The sequence below is a fragment of the Caretta caretta genome, chromosome 8 (genome assembly GCF_965140235.1).
Source record: "Caretta caretta isolate rCarCar2 chromosome 8, rCarCar1.hap1, whole genome shotgun sequence".
NCBI classification, from domain to species: Eukaryota; Metazoa; Chordata; order Testudines; family Cheloniidae; genus Caretta; species Caretta caretta.
Window position 1 is genome coordinate 69,874,096 of NC_134213.1, and position 20,532 is coordinate 69,894,627.

The 20,532-nt window shown below is 39.2% G+C and overlaps 1 protein-coding gene across 3 annotated transcripts in view; it reads left to right on the forward strand.

Moving 5' to 3' along the window:
• The window catches only part of COL11A1 (collagen type XI alpha 1 chain), a 234,301-nt gene that overhangs the window by 162,543 nt on the left and 51,226 nt on the right, over window positions 1-20,532 (forward strand). For all 3 annotated transcript variants that reach the window (XM_075131591.1, XM_048861614.2, XM_075131590.1), the window contains 8 exons: window positions 406-513; window positions 3,006-3,113; window positions 4,295-4,348; window positions 11,314-11,367; window positions 11,744-11,851; window positions 16,628-16,681; window positions 17,276-17,329; window positions 17,423-17,476. In XM_075131591.1, the coding sequence (XP_074987692.1) occupies window positions 406-513; window positions 3,006-3,113; window positions 4,295-4,348; window positions 11,314-11,367; window positions 11,744-11,851; window positions 16,628-16,681; window positions 17,276-17,329; window positions 17,423-17,476 (594 nt within the window). The remainder of the gene's footprint in view (window positions 1-405; window positions 514-3,005; window positions 3,114-4,294; window positions 4,349-11,313; window positions 11,368-11,743; window positions 11,852-16,627; window positions 16,682-17,275; window positions 17,330-17,422; window positions 17,477-20,532) is intronic.

A 20,532-nucleotide genomic window follows, 5' to 3' on the forward strand; every position in this document is an offset into this window, starting at 1 on the left:
CTCACAAAAGCATTTGTGTTGATGAAGTCAAAGTGACCATGACAAATGCCAGGCAATCTTCCACTATTTCTAACTCAGATGATGCTCTGCATACTTCAGAATGATGGTTGCTATTTCTCATTAATTACAATCAAATGTTTGAGCCCAGATGGGCACCACTGGGCACTATTGCACACTCAGGTAGATGGCAAAAGCTTATTTAAATATTCTTTAGAATATAAATACCATGTATGATCCGAATCCATGAAATTCCATTAGTAGTGGGCAATTGGCTTTGAGAATACCCATCCGCGTCAAGTCCGATTGAAGGATGGGGGGTGTATGTTTCGAAGCTGAAGAACGGTGAGAAGCTTAAATGGACTACATTAGAATTCTCTGCATACTTAGCATTTTTTTTTCTTCCAGGGTTCTCCAGGTGAACGTGGATCAGCAGGTACTGCTGGCCCCATTGGTCTACCAGGCCGTCCAGGTCCTCAAGGTCCTCCAGGCCCAGCGGGAGAGAAGGGTGCTCCTGTAAGTAATTCCACGGAGATGGCACATAAGACTGTTATAGTACAGAAGTTATTAATTTTCATTCAAGAACTTTAGATGTTCACACTGCAGGACCTTCCTATTGCATATGTGACCAGCGCACCTCCCCTACTTCCTTTATATTTATTATATAGAAAATTGAAAATTAAATTAAACTGGATAACAACATTTATATTTTTGCACATTCTAATACCCAGGAGGACGAGTTGAACGAGGCTGAATCATTATTAGTACAAAGGTGGCAGAATCCATTAATAAAATATTTTTTCAAATTGTAGTTTTGATTCAATTTTTTTATCCTGCTTCTGCATATTGAAGTGCAAATTTATTTCTCACTTTGTTATCAAATATCATTACCATTTACTCCTCTTTTCCGGTATGTTCTCTCTCAGCCAGTTGGTGCCTTTCTGGTACTTTTTTAGTCTTTGATGTGATCATCAACGAATGCCTGACTATTCATTTTTTCAGCCTCTCAGCCTGCTTTTATTTTAGGCACAGAAAGCATACTGATCACCAGAATTAGTATTATTGTTTGTTTGTTGTTGCTCTTTTGGTATCATTTCTATTATTATTTGCTGTCCCCTCCCTCTTTTTTTCACCTGAACATCTCAAGAGCCATTTTGAAAATGTGAAATAGCTGTTAACAGAGTTACTCACACAAACACATATTAACTGCCATGTGATATAAAGTTCTGAGCTCTGTAGTTTCACATATATGAGTCCCTATTACAGTTTGGCCAGCCTTATGGAGAAAAAATTCTAGAGGACTGGAACATGGTGAGTTTGAATATCAAACTGAAACCAAAAAGGTCAGGATGAGTTTGGCAGCCATTTGGGTTGTACCATACATAGAACTCTGAGATTCAACTCTGGAGCCTGGAAAGGAACTTTCCTGTAAGTTATCCCAAAAGACCCAGGGTCTGGACTCTGTGCCCGAGAGTACACGGTGAAGGAGAAAGTCAGCAACTGCTCAGAAGAACCCATCTGCCAATAACTTGGTGTGAGAGTATAGACTCTTCTGAGTTTATGTTACAACAATGACGTCATGCTGAATTCAGGCTTCACAGAACTGTGTGTCTGTATCTTAATATTTAAACCTCAACATTTGTAGATTTGCCTGGTCCTGGTCCTGATTTAGCACAAAATACGTCCCATTTCAATTCAGACCAGAATTTAGCCATTTAACATTACATGCATACACAGTCAGCCTTCATTGTCTTGTTAAGGGCTTACATTATGAAGAAGCTGGTTGTGATTTCTGCTGATTTGTACTATTAATAATTTAGTTATTTACAAGTTCTGTTGGACAGTAGTGCACTGAGGAACTTAGGGACCAGATTCTCTGCTGCATTTAGATTCCACTTGGCTAGTCGGGTTGTCAGGGAGCCAGTTACGGCTCCCTGATTTTCTGCCAAGTCCCTGGTGCAGGTTAGAGCAGCTTGGGAACAGTTCTAACGTGTCAGATAACAATGGTTGTCAAGGAAGCATTTGTCAGCCCTGGATAGCTACAGTTCATTATACACTCCATCCTTGCCTTCAACTTATCCTTCCTTGCACCAAATATATTCCTTGTGCTGGAGATTGGGGGCAAAGTGGTGTGGAAGCTTTCTCTGCCAGCTACACACCAACTGGGAATTCCTCCATGCCAGGAAAATACCCAGAAGGGATATGCCCAGTCTGCTAAAGTAGTAGTACTGAGAATCTCCCTATATGTGAATAATTGTCTCAGGGCAGCATTTAAACATGATTAATCGTTCTAGCACAAAATGTAAAGACAATTAATTATCGTTCATTGAAATGGGTTTTGTGGAAAAGGAATGATTGGACACACATACTAAACTGACAGGTTTCAGAGTAACAGCCATGTTAGTCTGTATCCACAAAAAGAAAAGGAGTACGGTAGCTCACGGAAGCTTATGCTCAAATAAATTTGTTAGTCTCTAAGGTGCCACAAGTACTCCTTTTCTTTTTACATACTAAACTGACCTCCAGTGTTATTCTTTTATAATCACGGAAGGGATGGAGTTAGCACCTGGTATCAATAAATATGTCAGTGTTTGTGAGATGTAGTGTTGTGACCATTTTGGGCCCAGGATCTTAGAGACAAAGTGGGTGAGGTAATATATTTTATGGGGCCAACTTGAGAGAGAGAGAGAGAGAGACCTCTTCTTCAGTGACCTGAAGAGGAGCTCTGTGAAACCTTGTCTCTCTCACCAACAGAAGTTGGCCCAATAACAGATATTACCTCACCCACCTTGTCTTTCTAATGTTTGTGAGAGGCTTTCATTTAATCTTTTGAGTGTGATTGTGTGTATGTGATAAAGGCCACAATAGTACAAGAAAGGTATTTCAGTCAAACATCTTTGTATGTTGCTATATAACAATTTGCATATTGGTTGAAGAAGTATGAATTCATTGTACTAAATTCTTAATTATTCTCTTGTGATAAATACAGATGATTTTTCTTTCTTCAGGGTGAAAAAGGTCCTCAAGGTCCTGCTGGACGAGATGGAGTACAGGGTCCTGTAGGTCTTCCAGGTCCTGCCGGTCCCGGTGGCTCTCCCGGAGAAGATGGTGACAAGGTCAGTCCTTATTGTTTGCATTTGTCTTCCTGTGTGATGATTTATACACAAAATGGACTTGCTGTAGCTGTCATCACATTAGACACTGTGGCTAAACAACTCTTTTTTTAAAAAAAAGTCAGACATCTAAGAGACAGGAGTCATAGGGGATCAGGATCTGTGTCCAAGCAACTGTAGACAATTTAAGATTCCTACCACTAGAGAAGTGAGGTTGAAACTGCAGCAAAACAAATCAGGGTGTATGATGTTAACATATATTTTTACCTATTTAAGAAACTTGCCTCAGTGAATGAGAAAGATAAAACATTTTCAATAATGCATACTCATTTAATCTTACTGATAGTAGAATAGAGCCTCAGCATTAAGTGTTCAGAGCATAAAAACAAAGAGACTAATTCTTCCTGGTCCCACTGACTCCAAGAAGAGTTGAGGGCGCTCAGCACCTCTCAGGAATCAGCTTAGATTTGGTCTAGTATTATTCTTTGAAACCCATCACAGTTTTAACTAACTTCAGTAACACAAATAGAAGTACTTTGAGGTTTAGGTTTATAGTACATGGCTGTGTTATTTGTGTTATTATGTAACTAGGCATTTTTATGCTCTAGGAATTATTTGGGGGAAGTTCTATGGCCTGTGTTATACAGAGGATCACAATGGTCCCTGCTGGCCTTGGAATCTATGAACCTACAGAGAGTCCTTATGTTAAATCACACAAACTGTCTTTTATTATTGTGCTAAACAAATAAAACTTTCTTAGATGGTTACTGGGTAATTTGAGTCATGTTGAGGTTTTGAAATACCATGCACAACAATGAGAAGCAGTTGTTCAGTCATGTGTAATTAGATTAGTTTATAAATCAAGGTACTTTCATTATCAGTTCATATTGAAACTGACATGAGAAAAAACAGTTTCCTTTATTTATAACTTAGTTGTAGTATACTTCAAAGCGAGGTCATGTTACATTTTGCAGCATACCAATCAATACCTGGATTAATCTGTCATACCAATGTGATTGATCCATGCAAAATTGTTCCCCTTAGGCCTTCACACTTGAAACTGCAGCATAAAACAGGCAGCATAATCATGTTAAAGGTGACATTTAAAGATGCAGTGGTATTGACTGCAGTTAGGAGGTAGGCCATTCTAAAGAAGAAATGTAACTTCTGGCTTTCAATTACAGGGTGAAATTGGTGAACCAGGTCAGAAAGGCAGTAAAGGTGACAAGGGAGAAAATGTGAGTATCTAACTACTTCATCCAGTGTATTGGCTTCACTTTTTTATTGCCTTTGAATTAATTACTGTACTCCTGTATCTAATGAACCATTTGCTGAGCTGGCAGGAACCAGCTGTATGTCTCACATAGACTCACACACTTCAACCAATAGAAACACAGAAAACTGTCAATCACATTATGTGACTTAATTACACCTTTAAAATATTTTACATGGAGTTTTAACATAATGTTAACAATACTCTACATAAATAGTGAGTATTCTCTTACATCCAGTTAACTTAGGGCATAATTAGGAAATAGATGGGTGTATCAGAGGGTAGAAAGTATCAAAGAGCATATACGCAATTATGCATTACTGCGCTAGCATCCAATACATATTGACTGTGAACATGAAATGGCAGTGTGTAAATATGTCCAGTATTTTATTCTAAAGACATATCCTTTATGAAGCTTTTGAAATGTATTTTACTACTGATGAACTAACTTCATGGATCTCTGAGGTTCAATTCAGACAGGTACTCAGAAGTCGAGATATTTTATGCAAACTTTCAAATGTGTCAAGTCACTAAGGGCATGGGAGTGAGCCTCCCAGCCTGGTTGAACAGACTTACACTAACAAAACTTTAGCAAGCACATTAAAAAGAGCAGAATTGATACTGTAGCTCAGCCTCTCAGGACCTCACAGCCACTTGGTTCTGAGCTCAGGAGACTAGCCTGAATCTCCACCAGAGCTATATTTAGATTGCTAGCTTGAGCTCCGCTAGTGTGAGCCTGTCTACCTGGGCTGGGAGGCTTGCTCCCTGCTGCAGTGTAAACATACCCTAAGGGCCCACTGAATTCAATCTTAAGAATCCCACAAATTTCCATAGACCTGGATCAGGGTCTAAAATCGCATGAATATTCTCACAGGAGTTCAAGTACTTCCTTTTTCCAGTCAGGCCAGAAATATCTGACAATCAACCTTCCCCACAGTATTTCAGTACTTCCCATCCCTCTGATTGCTTTACAGTCACTGTTTCAAATCCCAAACAAGTCTCAAGTCATTTTCAAGTCTCTCTTCAGTGTTTGGGTTTGCTCTTATATTATTTTTTTCTGAACAAGTTCAGACAAAATGGGGGAGAAGTCACTGAAGAGAGATTCTTGATTACATTCCAGTTCAAAATGTGAGAGTAAGTAGAGCTCAGGGCAAGAGTAGAATATTCAGTCACTTTTCCCGATCATGAAAAAGATGTTTTATTATTAATTATGCATCTAGCACTATAAATGTAGAGTGTTCTAATCAACTGTCAAATGTATGATTATATATCTTCACATCAGATGGCATCTTGTTCAATACAAGGCATATGCTACTTAATACTTTTAATAATATTTTCACATTTAATAATATTCATAGGAGAATATAGAGAGCAAACTTGTGTTGGAAATGGCATTTTTTAAAAAAGATAAGAGCATCCTCCTGCAGTTATTCATGCGAAGGCTTAGTTCTGCAGTTCCACATGCAGCAAATGCATACTTGTCACAATTCTGTTTTGTCAGATCAAATCATAAATTTTGTAGTAAAATATTTGCAATGGCCTGTTAACACAGGGAACATATCATAGATATGGTTGAGAAAGCACATCTATTATCAGTCCATGTTTTCCAGGGAATATACCTAGAAAAGTTACTGAACAAATTCCTCTTTTTAGCGCTTATTCTCAACCTAGAGATGAACTTTTGGGTGAGTCTGATATAAAAAATGGCCAGATGGAATTTTATCTCAAATGAGAACTTTTTAAAATGGGTTAAATTATTCAGGCATGTACTTTGTGCCCAGATAACTGTAAATCAGCTTTATTATTAATTATTATTGTTGTAAACTTGCCCTCGATGTAGGGACAAATCCAGCTACTATTTATGTAGCTGGAGAGAGCCATCATGGTACACAAGCATAGTGCTTCTCTGTGCATAGAAAAGGGTGGGGTTTGAGGCGTTCACATCTTTGTGCAGCCCAGAATCCAGTTCCATTCGGGCTCTGTATGTGGCAGCATACAACTGTTCCTGTTCTCCCCCTTAAAGGTGCACATCGCTTCTTCAGTGTGTCTGTGAAAACTTTTGCCCTTCCTGCTTTGCCCCATCTCAGCACAGCTACTCGAGCTGGGCAAAGGGCTGATCATTCAGTCCATAACCCTTAATAGGTACGAGAGCTTTTGATATGTTTCAGGAGCCTTCCTTTACAAATAAAGTAATTGCAAAATAAGTGTTTGAAAATTGTATCCTGCACATGCTTAATACTCAAGTGTGAGGCTTGCATGAATATGCACATATCTGGAGTATTTCACACTGAAATCCTGGATTGTTTCAGTGTTCATCTGCTGTAGTGTTTTTATTTGAAGGTGTGATACAGCTTTGATGTTAGAGCACACAAATGAACTCAGGCACTGAGTCAGATTCTACCCTCCGCTATACCTATTCAGTCCACTAACTTCAGAATGTGTGTTTCTGTGAAACTTGCTTTCCCTCCCATAAGACAGAAGGAGTGTGCAGGGGAGGGATAGAATGTGCCATCTGGCCTCCCCTCAAAGACCTTGCAGGGGAGGGGACAAGCACTTGAACCTCTCATCTCAGATGACTTCTGGTTCAAGTGTTTGTCTCCTGATAAAAGGTAAGGTGGGGAAACTTGGGTCGATTAAGATCGGGGGTCCTAAGTGAAGATGTTTAAGGCTTATTTTTTTTCCTTTGGCCTCTTCAGAGGAATCTAGACGTCTAGGGGCGTTGACTAATTGATATTTAACAAGAAACCTATAGTGATAATGGTTGCCAAAGGACTATCTGCCAGCCGGGGATAGCTATAGTGCATTGCTCAACTCTCCAGTATATCCCTCCCTGCCCCGGACGCACCCCTGACACTGGAGATTGCAGGCAATGTACAGGAGCTCACTCTGCCAGCTACACCCCCACTGGAGATTTCTCCATGCCAGGAGAACACCCAGCTAGGGTTTACAATCAGCCTTTTGTGCCACTAAGATACATCACGAAAGAGACTGAAAACATTTGCCAGTGCCACTGCCATCATGGTATTTGTACAGTGGGTCAGAAACTCATCAATACTATGAAGGAAAAAAAGAGCACAAGAGGAAAGTCAGGAGTGCTGTGGAAATGGAGGAAAAAATGCAATTTAAGGAAGTAAAATGTTTTAAATTATCAACACCCCTCTCCCAAACAAACAGCTAAGAAATACCCCTTTACAAGCTCTCCTGTGAAGGGTAGAAAACCTAACTGCAGTCTTTTCTAAAATTTCTAGACTAGAATAAGCTCTTTAAACTCAGGCAAGGCCCTAAAGTACATTAGAACTCCCAGCCAAAGGAAGGACTGGAGCAGATTTCTGCCTAGACTAAAATCCCAGCTTAAAGTGCACACCTTGTTCATCGGGCAGGCTTTATACTGCCTTAGCCCCACTCCTGACAGGTTCTGCCAATCCACTCCCTCCACCTGATTAACAACAGAGTTTTAATACATATCACCAACTTAACCCTATCACAAACCAGCCTCCTGAGTTTCCACATTTTCTGTGATGGTTCTCTCCATCACACCAGCCCTCTGCTCGAATGCCCACTGCAGCACTCAAATGTTAACTATAATGCAAGTATTTTGAAAGAGGGGGATGGAAAAATTCCAGCAATGTACCTCTCAGATATATGTCTCCCTTCACAATCCAATAGTATTGCAATTGTTTTTTCTTTTGCATGATGGGCCCATCTGATGTTGTTACCTGGGGTTCTTTGAACCCAAAGCTCTTGGTAACTTTTACTCTGTGCGAGGTGGTGTCAGGAAATAAATCAGGGGGTCTGACCGATAGCTGGCTGGCACAAACAGGACAACACAAGAGTGCTTTCACTTAAAGCTAAACTTTACTTAGTGTCAAGCACTTATACACACGTCCACAAGAGGTTAGTAAAACACCCCCAACCCTTGATAATGGCCAAAGCTGAGCGTGGCTCTTGAGTGGCACAGCAGCAGCCCATCTGCTGCTGGGAAACACAAGATGCATCCAGAGAGAGAGAGAGAGAGAGAGAGAGTCCAGTCCTGAAGAGTCCCCCTACCTCAAACTTTTCCCCCTTATTTTTACGTTAGTAACAGAATGACATGTCCCGTAAAGAAAACTTGTTAAGCCAGCAGTTCCAATGGGCAAGCAAGAGGCTCCTTCTGATTATCAATTAACCAGATGGGGTTTTTTCCAGAGTTTGCAGCCTTGAGGCCCCAATAGACCTTCCTGGGGCACATCCTGCTTTTCTAAGATGCATGTATCAGCAACTTCAACACAATCCTTATCAGGAAGGATGCAGGGTCAAGTTGCCCTTTCTGTGGCACCCCTCCTGCCTTGGTTAAGCTAAGCCTGCTGACTTGGCTGCTTGGAGCAAAAAGCTATAGTGGTTTCAGGCACTTTACTAGTTTGCCAAAGTCTCCCCGTACAACGTGCTCTCACTTTCACAAAGAAAATATTGTGCAGCTTTTGTTGTTAAAACAGCATGTAGAGTCAGATCCTTCAATCCATTGACAAACTGAGTTCAGTGGGAGTTCCATGCACAGAGAGCTTGCAGGATCAAATCCTCTCTAGACTGTGCTATTGTGAGGGTGAGAGAGGGAAGTGAGGAGCCTCCCTGCTAGAGCCAGGTAAATAATTGATTTTTCAGTTCTGGCAGCAAACTGAAAAATCAAAACAAATATGTGGTTCAGGAAATACTCAGAATTGCTTAGCAAATTGGAAAAGTCTGGTCAGCTTCAGTGAAATGAAGGAGTGTATGTTCTTCTTTAAAACCTTTTGCTGTGGTCCACTTGCCAGGGCGTGGTAGACCCAGGTTTGAGTCCCCACTCTGAGGCAGGGAATTGCACTCAGATTTCTCCCATTGCAGGTGATTATCCTCACCACCAGCCCATAGGCTAGTCTGTGTGCAAGTGCTCTGATTGAAGCTTTTCCACTTTGTATAAATATATAAACATTCATTAGGCCAAAGAGCGAGAGCAAGGAAATGACTCTTTAGCCTGGTGATTAGGGCACAAATCTGGGAGTTAGGAGGTATGGATTCTGATCTTCTCTCTGACAGATTCAGAGGAAGGATTTAAATCCACATTTTCCTATCCCTACATCTGCATCCTGATGAGTGTCTTAATTACAAGGCTAAAGAGTCATTCTCATTCTTTCTTCAGCTTCATGAATATTTATACAAAGTGGAAGGGCTTCAATAGGAAAACTTGAAAGCAAGCCATCTTACAGCTTGCAGGTTAGGGCATTCATGTGACAAGGGGAGGTATGAGTTCAAGTCCCTGCTCCAGCTTCAAGCCTAGGTGTCCCACCTCCCATACAACTTACCTCACCACTAGGCTAAAGGTTATAAGGGGGATACATATACACACACTCCCATTTTTCTGAAGCTGGCCCTGAAAAACTTTTTCCCAGCCAAAACTAATACAGTGCAAATTCACAAATAGTTTCAGTTCAACCTAACTGCATTGCTCAGCAAATAAACTATTCAACCCCCCAAAATTCACCCTACTCTCCTCCCAGCCTCTTCCTGTTGCCTGCTAAGGGTTCAGAATTGCTGCTCTCGACTGGCTAAGCCATCCACTCACTGCCCAGTGGAGCTGTGTTGTACCACTTCAAGGGATGCTGCTGACTGAGCTCTTCTTAGTACAACCAGGGAGCGCTAAGAGGCCATTACTATAAATTCTTAGACAATCCAGGTCTTCTTGTTTTCATGCTATTGAATCTAGCAGACAATACTAAAGTGACCAGACATCACAATATCAGCAGAGCTCTTTGTAAGCTTGAAAGCTTCTCTCTCTCTCTCACCAACAGAAGTTAGTCCTATAAAAGATATGATGTCTCTCACCTTTTCTCTTTAATATCCTTGGACTGACACAGCAACAACACTGCATAATATCAGCAGTAGTAAGCCTGGTGAATGTGTAGTAAGATTTGAACTAGCCGTTCACACTTCCCCCACTCAATAAACTACCCTGCAATATAGCTTGGCATGTATAGAGCAATGCCTCTTCTTCTTGCAACACAAATTGGAGCTCCTATTGCCTTCCCATTGGCCATACCTTCACCTTTGGGACTTTCCAGAAAATCAATCATCTCAATCAGAAACGCATCTTGCATGCAAGGTAAAGGTTACACACATGAGGCCCGCAGTAACACTGTTTACTCATGTGAGTAGTCCTATTGACTTCAGTGGGAATACTCATATGAGTAAGGTTCCTCCAGTGTGAGTAAGAGATGCACAATCAGGCCCATAGCATATATGTAGATGGATATGATATGTACATATGACATGTAATGTCTTATGACGTGTCAAGATTCCCATTTACATTAAGACTCCTTTGAATTGTTCTAGCAATACAGAATGTAATTTATATCCACTTTAAGGCAGTGTAAAAGGGTGTTTCTATAAATAAGAATGTGACCCATAGTGCTCAGACAAGCTCAGTTCTCAGTCAGGAAGGACAGGATAGCAAGTGTTGTGCAATCACAAAAACATATATAGCTTTATGGAAAATGTGATTCAAATAATAACCATTCAGTTTGAAGACAGAGTGTGAGAACACACTTTAAGAGTTGACTTTCCTCTGTACAAATCTCATTAAAAGGTCTGATATTTTTAGTTTTGGAAAAGCCAGTATTCATTTAGAGTCATGTTTGAATGGAAATCCATTTTTAAATATCCTGAAACATTATGAATGTAAGTGCTTTCAGTAAATGTCAGTTTAAAATTTATTGTAGCCAGGCAAGTCTGAGTCTTTGAGAGCTAAACAAATAATGCCTGACTGCACTGAATGTAAAAGACTTTTGAGTAATATTACATTCTCTCTGGAGGAATATAGAAACGCTTAATAGATCTTGATCATGCAAATACTCTTCTCTCTCTATCTACTGTTCATCTTATTCCAGATGCCAAAACTGCTGTCTTTTTCTTTTTATGCAGGGTCCTCCGGGTCCACCAGGTCTTCAAGGTCCTGTTGGTGCCCCTGGTGTAGCTGTAAGTAATGCAGTTTTTATGCATAGCAAACCCAGGCCTTTTCAGATTCTCACTAGGTCTACAAAACTCGATAATGTGCTAATTTGTGCTGCTTGACATAGAAAAGATTTGACATCACAACATATATGTAACAATATATCCCCACACTCACAATCCAAAGGATTTACACCTTACTCTTTAACACTGGAATAATGCACATGGTGAATTGGACCAATCATTTGGACCATTTTTTTTTACTATGTATATAATAAACAATAGCAAAATCAACTCGATACCACATATATTTAGAAACAACTCCACTGATTTTAGTGGAACTTCTTAATCAAGCTTGGCATCTTTATGCTTTTTGCTCATGTCCTCTCTTCCTGTCTATCAGGGAGGTGATGGAGAGCCAGGCCCAAGAGGTCAGCAAGGAATGTTTGGGCAGAAAGGTGATGAAGGTCCACGAGGATTCCCTGGTCCTCCAGGCCCCATTGGTCTTCAGGTAAGACAATGTATTATTTTTCCCCTTCAGCAATAGGGACCATTATCTCCACATCGTCACTTGTGTGAACAAGAAAGAATTGCCTTTCATTAAATACATCACACCATCAACTAATAATACATGATAAGGAGACTCCATGTTCATAGATTTTATAGATGGATACACTGATCTTAAGGCCTGAAGGGACCATTATGATCATCTACGTCCGAACTCCTGCATAACACAGGCTATAGAATTTCACCCAATAATTCATGCATCTAGCCAAATAATTTGTGCATGAACAAAAGCATATCTTTTAAAAAGACATCCACTTTTGATATAGAGACTCAAATTGATGGAGAATTTACCAGATCCCATGGTAATTTGTTCAGTGTTGTTTCATTGGAAACAATGGTAACATGTTCTATTCCTTGTTGATACAAACAGAGACATTGCTTAAGTCAGAAAAGAATAGAAAAACTTCCTTCTGGATATACATTGCTGCCTTTGTTGATAACTTTTGGCATGGTTTGGCGTCGCAATCTCTGCCTCTCAAAATGCAGTCATTCCATAGGGTAGTCAGCAAACATAAAGGACAGGCACAGACACTATGCTCAATAAAATGTACAGCATGTCGCTATTTCAGGCATATCATTACAAATTAAAAATCTTGCTTTTTAAAATTTAATTTTTAATTTCTTAAGTATAGTGGAATAGAGAATAAAGAACAAAATATTTAAGATTTTTGTACTCTTTTCCAATTCACAAATATTAGAGGGTAAAGCGGTTTGAACTTTTGACTGTTTATTAAGCTATTTTACACTTTTTTATATGGAAACTATACAGTAGGTCTGGGAAGTTATTAAATAGCACAACACTTTTCCTATCTGCCAAGTTTCAGGTGCACTTGCTATTTCACTAACCCCAGAACCTGTTTAACCACCCATTTCCAAAATCTTACTATGCAATGCTGCTTGGACAACATTGTGCTAATTTTGAGTGTGTTGCCAGGCAGCATGGGATGTAAACCTACAGTACAAGATTTGGTGGAACTTCCCATGTATGACTTCACATAAAACTGTTTCTACTTTTGAAAGGCATTTGTTGATATTTTTAACATTTCTGAATCAGAGGCTCAGTTAAAAAAACATGATGCGTTGATTATATTATGATTTATTTACAGATTTTATTATTTTAAAAGACAATGAAATAACCTTACCCTTTTTAGGTATTTCCAGATTTAAAATATTGTTTAAATTAAGAGTGTATTAGAAAGGATCAATATACTTTACTTTCATATATTTTAATTTAGTGAAATAATACATAAAAGTAAGAAATCAATTAGGTTGAGACTTAAACCAATAAATGAGTTCTATAGAAGAATTATATTTGCCCAAATCTCATTTTCCTCTGAGTGTGCTGGTCCATGGACCAAGATCACACATATGCTAATGGTAATGAAGTACCACTGAGAAATCAAGAGCTCTTTTTATTCACTAATGTGGTTCTCATAGTAACAGTGAACCCATGGAGAGTAACAACTTTATCTTTTTTGTTTATAGTATTTCATGATAATCAAATTTCCCCAGCTGAAATTAAATTCTACTGGTGCTGCTTATAGTGGGCATTAAATCTTAAAAATCATTTTCATTCACACAGGAAAAGGTCTGTCTTAAACTTTTTAATGTAGTCTTTATATGAATTTTCACTGTGTTGTTTAAATTTAAATTATAATACTTTTAAAAATAGAAATGTCTCTTGCAGAAAGAAAGGAAAGGAAAGGCAAATGTTAAAAATATGTATTACGTATCTGAATCATCTCAGAGTCTAAGATAGTTTTACTTTGCCAGAAAGGGGTATGAAAGAGCAAATGCTATGCGGAGTGTTTATTGTCATCAGTAACTGGTAGGACTCCTCATAGCAACAATGAAAGTTAATAGGAGTTTTTCCATTGACTTCCTTGGTGTCAGCATTTTACCCTATGCATCTCTAAGACTGGGCCCTTGGAATCATCATGCATAGTTCCCTGAAAACATTTGCTTGGTGTGAAGCAGCAGTCTAAAAGGCTGACAAAACGTTAGGAGCCATTAGGAAAGGGATAGAATATAAGACCATAAATATCATAATGCCACTATACAAATCCGTAGTGTACCTTGAATACTGCATGTAGTTCTAGATGCCCAATCTCAAAAAAGATATATTTGAATTGGAAAAGGTGCAGAAAAGGGCAAAAGAAATGATTTGGGGCATGGAACAGCTTCTGTATGAGGAAAGGTTAAAAAGACTGGGACTGTTCAGTTTCAAAAAGAGACGACTAAGGGGAGATATGATGGAGATCTATAAAATCATGAATGGAATGGAGAAAGTGAATAGGGAAATGTTATATATCCCTTCACATAACAAATGAACTAGGGGGATACTACACCACTGAAGTTATTGTCGTCAATCCAAATATTATTTGCTTAAATATTACAAAGTTATCCAAGGTAAAGCCATGAAGGAAGTTAGAGGATATCCAGACACCTAGATGGTAATCGTAACCTGCTCGCTGCTTTTAGTTTCTTGAAAATCATACATGTAATAAAGATAACTCCTACCTCTTCCAAAAATAAATAAATGAACAAACAACCCTTTTGGAAGACATGTGTGGGAAACTGACATAACATCATTGTTTAAAGCCAAATCTTTCCCATTTAGTAAAATGGAGAATATTTAGTAGCTGAACATATTGGTTATTGAATACTCAAAATGACTCAAATTTCCCTTTAGAGAGTATCCATCAGAAATGACAGGAGATGGCCCTTGTTTGTAGAGAATAAGCCTGCAAGTAAAAGAAAAAAAATCTCTGTTTAAAATTCTTCAAACTTACTTTAAAAAAAATGGGATTGTAAATGCCATATCTCCCTTAGGCTGCATTTTTTATATTGAAAAAGAACCTACTATTTTCTAATGCCTTATGAATTTATTGCAATATCAATGAGTATGCATGTTATTGTTCAGGATCACTCTATTCACCTATTCTGTAACTGCACAATTGCTTGAAATTATTTACCATTGTATTCTGAAAGGTATTATTTCATAATTTGGCCAGAATATAGTGAGGTTTTGAAGTGATAATGGCTCATTATTTTATTATAGTGTATTTTTGAAAGCCATGGTGGAACATTAATTCTGATTAATTACACTATAACACACACTTCAGGGACATTATAATGCAACCACATAGTGAATTGCATATTCAATAATGGGGACAGATGTTTTGTTCGGTACAATCAAGTGTTTGTTTTTAGAGTACAGATATACTGTAGCAAAATATAATATGAGAATTTATTACTGTACATCCAATTATCAACATACATTTGGTATGTTGGTAAATAATTAAAACATGTGTCATTATAACCTGGATCATAAGCTAGTAACGAGACAAATATTCATTGATGCTACTATTCAGCATGCCTGTAATCAGCGGATTCATTTTAGTCAACAGATTACTGTCACTAATAGCTTTCCATTTTAATGCATCACAGTCTTTTAATTTTCAAAATAAAAAGGGATTGAAATATAGAAACCAAATGTATCACAGGACGAGTTAAAGTTGCCTCTTTCATGCTCATTAAATAATAATAAATAAGCAACTGCAGATATATTGTACCAACAACTATATTGAAAAGAAGCATGTATTTTCTTAAAGCTCAGCACATTTTACTCACTAACAGACTGTACTGACATAAATCTTTTTTTTAAAAAAGTAGATGCATTATACATCTGAATTCAGTCAGTTTTTTTATGAATTCCATACTGTAGAGTTTTACTGTCAACATGATATCCACCACTGTAATAAAAGTAGCTGTTAGTACCAGAATAATCTTTGTTTGTGTTTTTGAGAATGTGCTCAGCTTTGTATCCTTTCATCCAGATTTTATAATCTGATCCATGCCCATTATGCCACTCCAGTAGAGGGGCCAAAAACTGGCCATGGTTAGCCAACAGGGAACTCCCTGTTAGAAGGGAACTCCTTTCTGGTGCAAGTGTTCTAGCTTCAGGCCCTGAGCCTTTGGGCCCTCAATAGAGGGGATGTGTTGAGGTCAATCAGGAGTTGCCATACTGGGACCTAAGGTTATACTTTAAAGTTATTAAATAATATAGCATTACAGTAAAACTGGAGTAAAGGTTATGTACTGTGACTTGATTATCAGTTCTTTGATATGTGCTGAAGGTTGACAGTACTGTTTAATTGAAATTGAGAGCAAGATCCTAACTTGGTGTAAATTAGTGTAACTCTATTCGCTTCACTGGAGCTACATAGATTTACACAGCTGAGGTGCTGACTCTTTGTGTAGGTGTGGCTGAGTATAGTGCAATACGCTTGGGGATTGGTATTGTATTGGGTGTATGTTCTCGTGACCCACAATTTCCTTCCACGAGCATACACTTAAGCAACCTTACATCTAAATTAATCAAGTTTTTGTATGGGAATATATACAGTATGTAATCAAATTAATCAGTGTCCAAAAATAATCATAACAGTCTTTTTTAAACCAGCCATATTAGCTCTTTAATTTGTTTCTTTTTTCATAAAGTTTTTTCCTCATCAGTTATACTTATAAGTATTCAAGGATGCCCTAATCTTTGTTGCCATAATATGAAACTAGTTTTTACATTATTTTTTTTGTTTAATTCAGATAGCTTTTGTCCTCAAATTTTATCTTATGATTTTCTTAACGGGTAGCTGTAATTTACATTATTTCTTCTAAGTAGTTTACTATCAGTATTTTCTTTTCTCTTTCTTATTATCAGGGTCTGCCTGGCCCTCCGGGTGAAAAGGGTGAGAACGGTGATGTTGGTCCAATGGTAAGGTTTTTTCCCTGTTGGTCACTGTAAGTGCTAGACAACATTCTGTTTTTTGATTTCCTTTATAGCTTGCAATTTGATATTCCATTTATGGTCTACAGCACGGGACAGAGAGTCCTGTGACTGTCACCTGCTCTTGCTGTGACCCTGGGCAAGTCACTTCAGTTCTGTTTCCAATCTTTAAAAAGGAGGGGTTTAATGCTTATTTACCTGACTTACAGGGACCTATGAGGATTAATTAGAGCAGCCCAGTTTATGCCTGTCAGAGAGAGAGAGAGAGAGACACCAGCATTGGAGACTGGTGTTGCATCCCTGGAGCAGGAGCTCTGAGGCACTGAAAGATAACAGCAACCCACAGAAACTATAATTGTGTCTGTCCCTGTGTAGGAACACAAGAGGCTCCTTGTGCCCTCATCACCATGTGGACTCATGCAATGGGGAACCACAATCTGGACCTTACTCTTTGCACAACACTCCGAAGATGAAATGCTCTCTGCATGCAGAATATATTGTTGCTAATTGACAAAAAATCCATGCTTATATTTATGACTGTAAATACTGCAGTTCACATATCATATTTTCTCTCTGATTCAGGGTCCGCCTGGTCCTCCAGGTCCAAGAGGTCCCCAGGGTCCTAATGGAGCAGATGTAAGAAACACATTCTGTATTGTTCATTGCATTCCTTTGAAAAACAATAATAAGTAGTATAGTTAGCTAACTTATATCCATTTATGATTGCAGGGTCCTCAAGGTCCTCCAGGCTCTATTGGCTCTGTTGGAGGTGTTGGTGACAAGGTAGGAAAGCTGGTAATATTGACACATAAAAGAGACATCTCTGAGATAAGGAGGAGGACATACATTTTCCCCCTGTTCTTTCTGGGAATATTAGAAATCACAGATACCATTAATTTCCTTGGTAATTATTAACAGCCATGTAGATGCTCAACTAATACATGACGTGCATTATTATGACCTGAAATCATCCTTTTCAGTTTTTGTACAGCACAAAAGTGTTCAACAGTCATGGATATGAACTTGAGCAGAAGAGAAATAGCTCATAGAAAAAAGATTAGTAACCAAGGACAAGGTTGGTGGGCCAAGTTATGCTCTCAGATATGTCCACACTGCAACATAAGCCTATACTTCAGCCCAGCCTCAGACCTAACCCCCTTTGCAGCTACACTGCAATTGCGCTAACCCAGGGCTCAGACCCAGAATCCCAGGACCCTGCAGGTCTGGAGGGTCTGAGTTCAAGTTAAAATGGGACCCAGGATCTGTTGTTGTAGTAGCCAGGCAAGGTACTAACAAACTTCAACAGGACTTTAGTTTTTGAAGTGGAAACCTCTTTTCCAAGCTGCTGCTGCACCCTCAGTAGCTGTCCCTCAGCCTCTTCAACTCCTCCCCACTCCTTCCTGTTTCCTGTCCTTTCAGACTCCCAACAGCCAGTGCTCCCAATTCTAATAATTACAAGCAACATCTAAACACCACATTCCCTCCTCTCTTAAGAAACTCTCCCAATTACAATAAACATGGTTGTTCTAACCACAGGAACAAATAGGAAACAAGGCACTATACTGTTGACAGAATTATTACACTAAAAACACTATAGATACTACATAACATAGTCTCTAGTCCAGACAGGTGGTCGTCTGGGTCTGACAGACCGTCTTTCAAGCCCCAGTTCCAGTGCAATGTCTTGTTTTGTTGATACTATGGTGAAGTCATCCAGTGCAGACTGGGTGTTGGCATAATCTCCTCTTGGTGCATAGGCAGGTGCAAGATAAGAAGCATTCCATACACGCCCATCAGAAAGTCGATAGGTGTAAGGTCCCTTTATCTCTATGATTTTAAGAGGAGCTGTGAATTTATGGTCCCCTTTGTGTAATTCCTGAAACTTTGGTTCCTTAGCAGCCCGCCACTTGTCTGTGAAAGCCTTATACTTTGCTTGGTTCTGTTCAACTGTTTTTCTGCACATCATCCTTGGTAACTCTGCGGGTGAGCTTTGTGTTGTGGCATGTCATGTAGCCCGGTATGCTTGCAAGAAATCAGTAGTGAAGGTTATCCACAATCACCCTTCCAGTTTAGCCATTTGCAAATTCTCTGTCAATCTTGTGTTAAACCGTTTGATTTCCCCATTGGCTTGAGGGTAGTATAGGGATGACCTTCTGTGTAAAATGTTCCGCTCTGCTAGAAAACTTTCAAACTCCAGAGAAGTAAATTGACTACCATTATTTGAAACCCGTTCTTTGGGGTTACCTTTCTTGCTAAAAACTGAAGAGAGGAACTTAATTACTGTAGCAGAAGAGATTTGCGATCTAAACACTACCTCAGGCCATTTACTGAAACAATCTATTAAGGTGATGGCATAACGGCAGTCAATTGGAGCAGTATCAAAGGGTCTTACAATGTCAGTCACCACTTTTTCTCTTGCAGATTCAGGAAGAGGAACAGGTTGTAATGGCGGGGTACATGTCACTGCTGTCTTATCATGTATTTGGCAAGTGACACAGGCTTTTATGAGTGCTTCAGTTTGAGAGTCCATCCCTGGCCACCAATACAGATCCCGGTAGTTGTTGTTTGGTTCTGACAATTCCTTGATGGGTATCGTGTGCCAGGTGTATGAGTTTTGAATGTAATTCTTCTGGCACAAGTACCTCGTAGCACACAGCCATCAAGCAAAGAAAGTTCATCCCAAACTCTAAAATAAGGCAGCAAAACTGGGTCAATATTTTTAGGTGACTGGGCCATCTCTTTGTCAGAAATTCCCGTAGTTTTTGTTGAATTGGACACACTGAACAGGCAGCTTGAAATTGTTCTCTTGTAACTGCAGTAAGAGTGCTTGTAATAAGCGCAACTACTACATCCTCATCCTCCGGTGGACCATCTGGTGAAAGCAAAGGCAAGCGAGAAAGGCAATCAGCTACCACATTTTGGTTTCCAGGCTTATATTCCAGTTCATAATTGAAAGAGAGTAGTCTTGCAGACCATCTAGCAATACGATATCCTGCTCTTCCCAGTCCTTTCATGGTGAGCAACATCATCAAAGGTCTGTGGTCTGTGCGCAACTTGAACATGCGGCCCCACTGGTAAGTTCTCCATTTTTCAGTAGCTCAGACACAAGCAAGTGCTTCTTTTTCGACTGTAGAATATTTTCTCTCAGCATTACTTAGTGTCCTTGAAGCAAATGCAACAGTCATCTCTGTGTTGTCCTCATGAAGTTGTGTGAGGACAGCCCCAAGTCTATAATCAGAAGCATCAGTAGTTACAATTGTGGCAATGCAGGAGTGAATAGTCCAAGTACTGGACTATGTACAATCAAGTCTTTCACCGTTTCGAAACTAGCTTGTGTATCCATTGTCCACACTAAGGTTGAACTTCCCCATAGTAATTCTCATAAAGGTTCACTGACAGAAGCATAATTGGGAATGAATTTTGCATATCAGGAGGTAAGACCAAAGAAGGAACGTAAGGTTTTCAAATCTGCTGGAGGAGGAACATTTGAAATTGCCAGGATATGAGCCAGATCAGGTTTTAGTCCAGCCTGTGAAATTGTATGCCCCAGAAAGGAGAGTTCAGTTTGTCTAAATTTGCATTTGGACCTATTGAGCTTGAGGCCTGCTTTGCTGATGCAGTTTAGTGTAGACTGCACGTTATTGTCATGCTCCTCCGAAGTATTTCCAAACACGATAATATCATCCAAATAGCACTGAACTCCATGTTGATTCTTCAAAATCAATGACATAATTTTCTGGAAGGCACTTGGGGCTGATGCGAGACCGTGTGGAACGTGTTTAAAACGGAATAGTCCCTCATGTGTAATAAATGTTGTGAAGTTTCTGCTATCTTCATGC